At 36.3% G+C, this 12689-nt stretch overlaps 1 protein-coding gene across 1 annotated transcript in view; it reads right to left on the bottom strand.

Moving 5' to 3' along the window:
- Positions 1-8287, bottom strand: part of Oga (O-GlcNAcase) — a 402181-nt gene extending 393894 nt beyond the window's left edge. Inside the window, exon 1 of the mRNA XM_090385453.1 lies at positions 8007-8287. Within this exon, the coding sequence (XP_090241579.1) occupies positions 8007-8097 (91 nt within the window). The 5' untranslated portion in view covers positions 8098-8287. The remainder of the gene's footprint in view (positions 1-8006) is intronic.
- Positions 8288-12689: the final 4402 nt, after the last annotated feature.

Genomic DNA, 12689 nt, shown 5'->3' with positions numbered 1-12689 from the left:
GTATGTTTAATACAAATCTTGGCAGAGCGATTCGATTATTGCCCCCGGCCACCTGGCTCCCTATTCCCGAAGGATGGCACTGACTTGTTAGAAATTTGTTTTGTGTAAACAAGAGCAGTTTATGGTAGCTAGAATGTCAAGTGCACTCTTAAAAACATCTTTCTGAAGGATGAGTTATTAAATTAACAAAAGAATAAAAAGTTTTTCTAAGTTGTTTACATGCACTCCCTTGCTCTCCACGGGAATAAGGTCAGTTGCAATTGTTACCCCAGTTCAAAGAGTCTTTTGCTATCGTAAACGGCAATCTATTTTTTGTGCCATTTTATCTGTTATTATTGTTATTTGGTTTTTTTTAGGAGCATTAGCAACTAAGGCCATATTGCTCCGGGATATTCGGTGGTCATTCCCTGACCTTTCCGCTTCCTCTGTATTTGGTGGTGACGGGCTTGAACCCCGGTCTAATCAAGAAGTGTGTGCTACGCACTGCTGCTCCTTCCCACCTGGCTACGGAGGTGCCGCCATTTTATCTGAGCTGATGTCTTTTTCGGAACTTGTGTCTTTAAATTAATTTAAAATTTGTTTATATTAAATCTTATCTAGCAGTGTTATGGCGACAAAACGTAGACAGACAGAATTAAGCCTGGAAATTAAACTAAAAGTTATACAAGTGGCTGACAGGATGGAAAGAAGCAAAACGGACATTGCAAAGGACAACATCCCTTTACCTACTTTATCTACAATACTGAAAAACCGAAAAAGACTTGAAGTGTGTGACACTGGAGCAGCGATGAAAAATAAGAAATGAATTCATGGTGCAAAACACGAGGAGCTTGAAACAAAACTTTCTGAGTAGTAGTACCAACAAATGTGTTTATACAATTTGCCAATATCAGGTCCGATTTTGCAAGAAAAGACAAATTATCTCTCAGCAATATGGGATTAGCAACTTCAGCAGCAGCAGTGGCTGGTTCCGAAGATTTAAAGACGGGAATAATTTGGTTTTGCGAAATGTTTGCGGTGAGGCTGGATTAGTTGACAAAGAAAAAGCTACAGGCTGGTTGTGTTCTGTACGGTCCATCCTTGAAAAATATGAGGCAAAGGATATTTTTAATCTTGACGAGACAGGTTTATTTTTATAATTTGCTGCCAAACAAAACATTTGCTGTTCGAGGAGAGTCTTGTCATGGTGGAAAATTAAGTAAACAAAGACTCACTGTTCTGTTATGCTGCAATTCAGATGGCAGTACAAAACTACACCCACTTGTGGGTGTAGTTTTGTACTGCCATTTTGTACTGTAAGTTTTCCAAACCAAGATGTTTTAAAGCAGTTAACCAACTTCCCTGTGATTATGAGGCCAATAGACGTGCTTGGCTTACAGTCAAAATTTTTCAGTCCTGGTTATCAAAATTGGACAGAAGAATGGCTTCAGAAAAAAAAGGAACATTTAGATGATTCTAGACCGTTGTACAGCACATCCTGCCGAGACACTCAAGTTGACAAATATACGGCTGTTGTTTTTATCCCCAATACCACCAGTTTAATACAACCACTGGATCAAGGCATTATTCATAACCTCAAGAGAGCATATAGAGCCCGCCTGATAAGGTACTTGATCCGCAACATAGAAGGAGGGAACAATTTGCAGCCAAATTGGAATGTCTTGGATGCTATTCGTAATCTTGTTATTGCTTGGAAAAGTATTAGATCAAATGTAATAATCAACTGCTTCAGAAAGTGGCTTTGGAGAGAACATCACAAAAAACATGGTCCAGCAGATGAATGTGAAAGCAACAGTTAGGAATGGAGGAATTTGAAGGAGAAGATAGATTTTGTTGGCAAATTTAAAGAGTTTGTGAAGGTGGATGATGAAGTTGCTACCACTGCAATGCCAACACCAGAAGAGCTGCTGGGTACCAAACAAAATGATGATGTTTTTGTTATCAGCAACAGTGAAGAAGCATGCACACTGCCATCTAAAAAAGATGCCCAAAATGCATTGAACATAATAGAGAATGTAATGGCCTGCAGTAACGTTGATAAAGAAACAACTATTGCATTTGTTAACGTCTGTGCTGTAAAATCTTTAAAAAATATGTTATTCCTATTAGTGTATTGTTAGACACAAGGCTTTTGTTTTATTTTATTTTTATTATTTTATTTTATTAATTTATTTTTGATATTATTATTATTTATTATTATTCCTAGATATACAGTATGTACCAAAAAAAAAAAAAAAAAACGGTAAAATTTTGACACTTTTGGGGGACCTCGTTACTACAAAACGTGAAAATTTAGGTCCCCTTGAACTCTGTATTAACAAGATTCCACTGTAATATTCTTCTTAACTAAGGGCATAACCCCTCCACCTCTCCTGTCCTCTGTTCTTCCTGTATACATTGTACTCCCCACATTCAAATTCAGCATCACTTACCTCTGAGTGACACCGCTTCTTCACTATTCCTACAATGTCTGCATTTGATGACTTAATCAGTACTTCAAATTCATCAAATTTATTTACCATGCTCCTAGCATTAGTGTACATGCACATTCTTACTTTTAGTTACCCTAACACAGCCCATGTATTTATTTGTTCCATGATGATCAACAACAGGGCCCGAAGTCACAGACACCTTGCTTTCCAGGCTGCTCCATGTACCAATAGTAGAAGTGCAAGAATCACTTTCGCCTCTGCGGTTCAAGTTAAGCTATTAGTCTGTGTATCTCCCCATGCTAGCAGTTTTCTAACTCACCTATCACTGCCTTGATAGCATCAGCAAATATTCTTGCTCCCCTTCTATTCAAGCCTATTCCATCCATGTTAAAACAGTTTCTCCTGTTAATAAGCACAGACCACACACAAAGAAAAATTCTACCTCATGAGGCTTGCACGATCGCTCCAGGCCCGAACTGACTGATAAGGCTCTCAATATATACTCTCTCCTATGATGTCTGGGCAGAATTGCAGAAACTTTCAAATTCTATCCAAGGTATTTAAATTTAAAGTTGTTTTTCCTATACAAATGGGTAGAGGAAGGTTTGAAGAAATTATTAACTGAAAAGGGAAAATCAGGTGAGAAATTTTTTTTTTTTTTTTTTTCGGTTGGTGCTCGTTAAACTATTTCCTTGCATCACACTAGCAATACTAATACTAAAATATAAAACTACGAATACAATTTTATTTATTAACAATTGTTTTTACAGCAGATGCTGTATAAGCTTTGCTTCCTTTCATTGCTTTACCAGTTTAATATAAATACCAATAAGCATAACACCCATTTTAATACCAATCACATTAATTGGAATCTTGAAGTGAGAAAATAACTGTGCTATATGAAAAAAATTCCTGCTTTACTTCCTATATAATACAAACAGTGAATGGCCCTTGAGGAACTGAATGACATTGTTTTTCTGATGAATTTGGCCACTACACCTATATACATAAAATGAAAGTCTCATGAATATAATAATATCCTTGTAGTTTGTTAAAAAAGGTAGCAATGCTCAGTAACAGGCATTCACCGTTGTTTTGCCAAGTATATAATTCCGTAATTTCATCCTCATTCTACTTAGTAATCAATTATTGTGAAGTAACTTGAAATCACTTTGCAAAAGTTGCTGACTATTACTTGATTTCGCTAGTTTTCAACTTATAATAAGTTAAATGTATCATCCCCATTTTTTTAACAACCAGTTTGCAACAGTCATTCTGAAGCCACCTGTTCTTAAAAAATAAACTGTTATTCTAAAGAACTAAAATAGGAAGTAAAATGGAATATTTTATGAAATGAAAGTGCTTTAGTAGTAGTAGTGGCATGTGATGCAAGAAAGCAAGTGTATGAGCTTATGCAGCATCAGCCAAAAAAAAAAAAATCACACCATTCCCTCCAAATCTAGGTGGTAGATGACTTTCATCAACAGGTGAAATACCACCACTTTGCTTATTGGAGGCTTGAAGTGGTTAAACCCATGTTTAGTCTCTAGAGCAAAGTTTCCGGCATCCCCTCCCCCCATACTTCTCCTTCAACCCATGCACGATACTAAGTACTACAGGTTTTGATACCTTTCGTGTTTGGGGTTTTCATAAAAAAAAAAAAAAAATGCCTGTCCAGTTCCTCCTTAAATTAATTTAACCTATCAACTTCCACAACGACAGATGGAAGTTTGTACCAGCAATTAACCACCCGCTGGCTAAAGGCAAATTTCCGCACATCTATTCTACATCTGTCTTTTCTTAATTTGAATTTATGCCCCCTTAGGTTTGTAATCTGAACAAGTGGAAGGATCCCATCAGAGTTCGGCATGCTCAACCCATTCAAGGCCATATACACCTCAATCAGATCACCGCGCCTAGTCTCCAGCCACTGCAATTTGCAGAACTTAAGCCTCTCTTGGTAAGAGGATCCCTTCATTCCCCTCACCAATCTTGTTGCCGTTCTCTGTACACGTTCAAGCAAATCTACATCCTTCCTCAAATGAGGCCTCCAGATCTGTACGCAGTACTCAAGGCGTGGCCTGACCATTGCCTTATACAGAGGGACAATCACCTCCTTTTCTCTGCTAGCAAAATTCCTATATATCATTGACAAAACCCCATGACCTGCCCTGGCAGCCTGTCTGCATTGCTCAGAAAACTTCATATCTGACTGCACACTTACTCCCAGGTCTTTTTCATTTTCTACCACCTTAGGTGTAGTACCACAAAGTTGGTACGTTACTTATACCCATATGCAGTACTTTGCAATTGTCAAGATTAAACTTCAGTTGCCACTTCTTAGCCCATCTGCCCAAATTATCTAGATCCTGTTGCAGTAGCACACTGCCATTACTGTCATTAACAACCCTGCCAACCTTTGTATCATCTGCAAACTTCGACACTAAGCCTGATATACCTTCATCAATATCATTGATAAAAAAAACAAAACAACAGAGGACCAAACACCGAACCCTGTGGGACTCCACTAATAACATTAGTCCACCAAGAGCAGCACACATTAATTTCCACCCTCTGTCTTCTCCCACTCAACCATCCTTTTATCCATTAAAGCAACTTACCCTTAATACCATCCTGCTCCAATTTGTACAATAGTCTTCCATGCGCAACAGTGTCAAAGGCTTTCCTGAAATCCAAATATATAATATCGAAATTATTTTTTGCATCCAGTTCCTTTGTAACCACATCATAATATCCTATCAAAATAGTCAGAAAAGACTTTCCCTTAACAAACCCATGCTGTGTCTCTGAATTATTGCTGCAGTCTTGTCTAGATGATCCTGCAATGCATCTTTAACCAGTGACTCCATTATTTTACCCGGAAACAGAAGTTAAACTAACTGGTCTGTAATTACTCGTGTCACCCTTCGATCCCCCCCCTTTGTGAATTTGGGATACATTTGCACATCTCCAGTCTGTGGGGACCACCCCTGAGTCCAAGGATGCTCTCATAATTATGGCTAAGGGTTTGCTTGGTTGCTTTGCTGCCTCCTTTAATATAACTGGATAGATCACATCCACCCCAGGTGCCTTTCTTATGTTTAACTTCAACAATTTCTCCTCCACTTTGCTCTCAGTTATTACAAAATCATTAAGCACCCTGCTACAATTTGATAACCTTCTGCCATTTTCAAACCTTAATAACTCCTCATTTGTGAATGTAGATGCAAAATACTCATTCAGTTTGTTTGCTATCTGAGCAGGATCATCAACAGTCGAACCATCGATATCAAGTGGACCAATCAGATTCATCCCCTTCCTTTTAGCGTTTATATAAGTAAAGAAATCCTTGCTGTTTTTCTTAGCATCTTTTGCCAAAGATTTCTCGTGATCTGCCTTCACCTGCCTAACCTCCTTTGTGACCTGATTACAGACTAGCTTATATCTGCCATAGGCTTCTGAGTCGATTGATAATTTATATGCATCCCATGCATTTTTCTTCTCTGTCACGAGTCTCATTAGTTCATTTGATAACCATTTAGGCCTAAACCTTGAACTATATTTCTTAATAGGTATATATACTTTTATCAACTTATTTTTAATATTCAAGTATGTGTACAGGGCATTACTGATTCATGTGACAGTGTTAGTTTGAGCACTGATCTGAAGTAATACGTTGCCATTATACCTTTACTAAAAGTATAATAGCAGCAGCATTTTTCTAAATTTTTAACACTTGGTTCTCCCAAACTAGTGCAAAAAGCTAACAATTCTACTGGATAAACTTTATTGGTTAAAGATCCAATATATATAATATATGACTACCTTTCATTAAATTGATGAAAATCATATCATCGTTACTATCCACCAGAGTAATTTCTAGATAATGTAGCATTATTTGTTTTTCTCATGCAAGTCAGGTCCATTATTTCCACCTATTTCAGTTAAAAAGTAGGAAATTTCAGTTCTAGTGTCCTAAAATATTTGCCATCTGCACAGAGATATCCATTTGGAAAGAGCACTTTGACTGATATAATGACTGTACAGCATCAATATTGCAATTTTTATTATCACCTTGAAGTATTTAAACTTTTGAGACCCTGATGGCCTTACAATGCTTGGCATTGTCATGGAGTGAAATGTCATTTTTATATACAGATTCTGTACAATGATACTCTGCCACATTTAACACAAGCTTGGCTATTTATTTATAAAAATATAATATGTATATTGTTATATTAGTAAGGCTATTTTCTTCATTAGATTTTAAAAAATATATATATATCAACATAAAAATAGAATATTCATATTAGTCCCATTCCCTAGGTAACCAATTCCACTTTGGGAAGCAAATCATTCCTGCTCATTACTGAACATTATGAAATCCAGTCTTCTGTTATTCGCTGAGATTTTTTTTCATCTCTCTCTCTCTCTCCCTACTAGGGAGAATAGGCCTTCCTCATTCACATCTGGTGAGTATGGGCTTGGTAAACCCGGGGTCCTGAACTGGATATCATCATTCTTCTCTTTCTTGGTGATTCCTTTCTACTTCTGACACTCTCTCTCTCTCTCTCAGGGTTTTTTTTTTTTTTTTTGGCTGGTGCAGCATAAGCCTCAGACTTCCTTGCACCATATGGCTAATAATAATAATAACAATAAATAATAATTTACCCCCCCCCCCCCGCTTTCTGTGCCTTATACACCTCAATCAGATATACATATGAACACATGAAAAAAAACTAAAAATTTGGCTACTAAGGAGTCTAAAGAAAAACACATGTTATACCATTTATGTTTTTCAGCTGACACTGGCACAGTTGCCAGACTTTCCCCTCCTTACTGTTGGGAGAATTGTGTCTCCACACTTTCGAATCATCCCTCCGAAAATACACTCAATTGGCAACTGATCTGCTTTGTTTTGCATATTCAGTCACGGAGCATATGCTTTATGTTCCATTTTTGAGTACTATTCAATATAAAAATATCAAACAACCGCAAATTACCACCTTAGGCATCCCTATGCTTACGGTGCCCAATGGGCACAGCGCCCTCAGAACGCCATGAATCGGCTCTGTGTCTAGGAATAAATCCATAAAGAGGCCATGTGTTAATTCTCCTATAACCAATGGAAAATGGGCACACCGCTAAACAAAACTGTCTCACACACATCACTATGGTGATGACTGCTACAAATTTAACCATTTACATCCAAAACTGAGGCGATTAATTAATTTGATTACATTCCTTTGAATTGTACAACTCGTTTTGGAGGGCTCTAAGCTAAGATAAGTTCTCATCTATAAAACACTATGTACCATTTCCTTTAAGATTCCATACATATTTATAATTTCAATTTTAAAGAGTATTTCGCAATTTTAATTGCAATTTCTTTCTAGCATACAGGGCTTACATTAAAACCGAAACTTCGCTCAGAATGACGGGATTGTCTCCCTACAAAGCAAATTCTTAACCACAATATTTTTAACTTATCACATTACTTAGGCTATCCTTTCTTGAAGCTCATTATATTATGGTGGCATTTATAATAACGAACTATTCCAAATTAGCTCTTACCTTCCACAACACCACATATGAAATTTTGATTACAAGTTTTCATGTTGTCTGGGACATCCTCACTGACGCTAACCTCCTCCGCCATCTTCATAGTGAGATGAAAATTTTTCCCCCTTTCTTAGAGAACAATTAAAATGCGCGTTATCCAAATAATATAACGCATGTGATAATATTTTTCACTGCATTTTAATTTAGCCAGTTCTAAATATCATGGCTGGTTTCATTCACAAAGATAAAAGAAATATTTTATTTAACTAGCTATATTGCGACACTCTAACCACCGTATGGGTGGCAAAGGAGTGATACTGGTGACGTCACACATTTTGCAATCACTGACCCATGTGATACTACAAAGCAGTAATAACAATACTGTATTTTATCGAGGTGAACCCACTATTAATTAACTGTTAATTTTTTTTTCAATTTATTTTTGCACGTATAGCATTTATTGAATTTATTGTTATGTGACGGAAAGCTTCCGTCACATAACAATTTATTATAAAATCTGATTTCTGATCTTGCCATCACTCTGAATTAAGTATAATCATATTAAAATATAATTCTTAAAACAAATTAATAAAAAATGGCTTGGAAAACTTTAAAACTCCGCTCAACAGAAGATACAATTATGACCAGATTTATCAAGGCCAATTTGCTCAAAGGTCGAAAAGTCATAGAAAACTTTGAAACAGTGCATTTAATATTGGTTTAGGGGCCTCTCTAAATGGATATCATCATTCTTCTCTTTCTTGGGGATTCCCTTCTACTTCTCTCTCTCTCTCTTTCAGGGTAACTCGGAAATTTTTTTGGCTGGTGCAGCATAAGCCTCAGGCTTCCTTGAACTGTATGGCTAATAATAATACAATACAATACAATTTTATCAAGAAAATTTGTTTACAATAAGAACTTGTTAAGAAAAATGAATTTCTTGACAAGTTGTAATTCATCATTTACAACAGTTTTTGCATACAGATTTGTTAACTAACAGAAAATACAATGAAGTCATTACACATAGTACATTCCACACTGCAAACAGAGAAAGTAATTGATCTGCATATCAGCTCCAATCTACTGTATCATTGAGTATCAAAAATCTTCTTATTAGGAATTTTAATTTGGAGATAGAATAACTTCTCCTGAGCCTGAAATCAACACTAGCCAACAAGTTATTTATTATGTTCATTGTGTGCCTATCTCCAAATCTATTTAGTACCCTAGGGTGAGGCAAAACAATTGCTTTTGGATTCCTAAAGTTATGTGATACATTCCTTTGAAGATTCGACTCTTCATAAATAGTGTTAAGATTCTTCAAGAATAAATTTAATTTTAGTTTTTGAATTGGATAAAGTATTTTATATTTCAACAAAAATTGCCTTCTCTTATTCAGATCATTCCAAGAGTTTGTCCCCATTAAAAGTTTCAGAATCCTGTTAAGTAAGTTGTTTATTACCCTTATCCCAGTTATATTTGCTCATGCCCATACATTTACTAAATAATTGAGTTGGGAGTCCACTAATGCACAATATAAGGTAACTTTTGCCCTTAGATTTAACTTATTTTTAATGCAATAAAAAAAGTAAACGTAAAATCTCATTTTTTTGTACAAGTTTGTTATATGCATTTCCCAACTTAGACTATAGGCAACCCATAACCCAAGGTAACAGTGATTTGAAACTTCTTCCACTGTTAGACTTTTGCAATTCTGGAAATCCTGAACATGTAGGCATTTATGTTCATGTAATTTAATAGAAGGATGAATGTCCAGGGTTCGATGAGGAGGTCTAATTAACAAAAATTTTGTTTTTTCAAAGCTGAGTGCTAATTTATTGTCATGCAACCAATTTTATAAATTTATTACATCCTGCTGTAAATCTTTTGCCAGGTTCTTTCCAATTGTATATAAGATTATACCAGCTGCATAAATTTTTAAAAAGGAGTTCTTTATTTCTTTGAATATGTCATTTATATAGATGTTGAACATGATTGGCCCTGCATGAGTTCCCTGAGGTACTCCTCTCTTTACATTATATGATTTTTCCTTTGTATTCTCTACTTCTACTGTTATTTTTCTTTTGGTTAAATAAGATGCTAAGAGTTGATTGATTCTTCTCTTTATACCATATTTCAGTAATTTCTGTTTCATGATTGGGATATCAATTAAGTCATATGCTTTGGTCAAATCAATAAATAAAATCATTATGAAGTTATTGTTGTTTAAATATAAGTTAAAAGAGTCTACTAAGCTTTCTAATAATGTCTGTGTGCTCTTGCCCTTCTGATATGAGAATAGAGAGTTGTTTGACAGTCCATACTGATGTAAATATTTGCTTATATGGGAAAATATATAATTTTCTATTATTTTATTTATAACCGACTGAATTTTAATTGGTCTATAATTATAAAAGTCATCATTTTGTCCCTTTTTATATATAGGGAGTATTTTAAAGGAAAATAGATTTGTAGGATAATTTCCCGATTCTGACATTCTTGCTATAAGCTCCACCAAGAGAACAGTGAACTGTTCTTTATTTCTCTTTACTTCAGTTACTGTAATACAGTCCAGTCCATAAGTTTTCTTGTTCTTTAATGTTCTATGATCTTAAGAATTTCCGTGTACTGTGGAGCTAAGACTACACAAGAGTTCACTATCTGAGGAGGACTATCTTTTTGAGCAAAGGAGTCTTGGCAATAGTGTATGTTGTATCTACTGAGATTTAATACAGCTTTGGCAAATCTATTTGCAGCCTCATATTGTTTGTTTGTACCAGAGATCTGTTCTAATAATGTTTCAATTTGATTTCCCCTTGTTTTTTTTTCCTTGTACTTAGTAGGTTATTTATAATGTTCCATTTTTCCTTTTGAGTTATCTGCTTATCCATAAAAAGTTGATTGTAATAAGTCTTTTTTTTGTTTTCTAATCATACCTGTCAATTTATTTCTTAGTGTTTTGTAATTATGATAATGTTCTAGCTTTGATGGACAATTTCTATACTGCCTTAAGTATTTATCTCTTTGTACCATTAATTCTTCTATTTCTTTTGTCATCCAAGGTTTCTTATGCTTAATCCTGTTACTCCTAGGATGATGATAATAATAATACAATACAATACAATTTATTTATCAAGAGAATGTGTTTACATCAACAACAAAAACAATAATAATTAATGGGCGTGATGGCCCAGTGGTTAAGACACTGGACTACCAGCCTGATCGACCTGGGTTCGAATCCAGCCTTGGAATGCGGCTCTATTATGCTGAGAGACTGATATAATAATAATAACATTAAATTATGATAAAAAAAAAATCGCGAAAGTTACCCTATTGGACTTACCTTCGCCAAGGTCGGAGTGATGGCTGAGGCAGATAGTGGCACCATCTGGTGTCACTCGCGATAATTAAGAATTAATAAAATAAACGCCTGGACATGAGCCGAAGCTAAACAAGCCCACCATCCATAGATGGATGATGTCGCAGACAAATATTATTCATACTGCATCAAGTGTGGTTCGGGATAAAGTCACTCGCGTTCAGGCCTTAGGCAGAGGGGTGAGTTCAAAAAGTTGGCGACAGTCTCCACAGCAAGCAAGTGGCCCTGTCCAAGGGAAAGGCTACCACAAGAGAAGGGCAAGACCATCGGTCTCCGCTAACTCGGCTAGTGACCACCCAGGAAGGAAGAAAAATGCCAATGCATGAAGTGGAGCATTGAAATAAATACGTACATCATGCGAGTACATGAAATAACCAGGCTAGAGACCGATATGACAATGTACAGGCAGGGACTACATACCAAGTGGTTGGTCACTGAACAGCAATTAGCAAACCAAAGAAGGACCATCATCACAAAGAACCTAATAGTTCCTGCCATCTTGGAAACAATCAACAACCACAAAGGATATGGAACCAGAGCAGGAACAGCATACCAGGGAAAAAGAGGAGGGAGAGCAAGAAGAAACCAGAGTGGCTGAAGTGGAAACAGACAAAGTCATGATATCAAGGATAGAAAACGAGTGGAAAAAGGCCATAACAGAATTCAAAGGAATGGACCCCACAAGAACCCACATCATAATAATTAAGTAAAGGCCAAATAAAATCATGTGGAGAGTAACAAACAGACCACCTCAATCGGCAAATAATGCCACATTACCTTGAAAACAATGTTGCAAGGCTGGAGGCTATCCACACAGCCATATACGGTGCTACCTTAGCAGCTACTAGGATTAATGGAAACGAAACGAGAGACCAGCAGTAGAAGCTTGGGAAAGAAGACTTCAGCAGAAGATAGAAGAATTAAGAGTCAAGATAGGTCAGTTGATCCAGTACCAACAGGGTAATAGAAGTAAGAAATTGATTGGAAAGGTGAAGAGCGTCCTCAAGAGAGATAGCATCCACAGCAAACATGAGACCAGAGAATAGGAGAATACTTGAACACACTGAAGCAGAACCTCCTTGCACTCAGCAAGAGACTACACAGATACAAAGAGAGCTCCCAGAGGAAAGTAAACAACAGAATCTTCGATGAGGACCAAAGAGGACTACAGGAAACTAGGTGAAGATGAGAAAGTATTCCGATAGACCACCCGAGAAGAAGACAATCGAGGAGTTCTGGGGAAATATCTGGAGCAGTGAAGTAAGACATAACAGCAGAGCACCCTGGATATAAGTAGAACAGAAGAAAACCAAGAA

The sequence above is a fragment of the Mastigoproctus giganteus genome, chromosome 11 (genome assembly GCF_048544385.1).
Source record: "Mastigoproctus giganteus isolate SK-2022 chromosome 11, ASM4854438v1, whole genome shotgun sequence".
Lineage (NCBI taxonomy): Eukaryota > Metazoa > Arthropoda > Arachnida > Uropygi > Thelyphonidae > Mastigoproctus > Mastigoproctus giganteus.
This window is presented reverse-complemented; position numbering and strand designations above follow the sequence as displayed.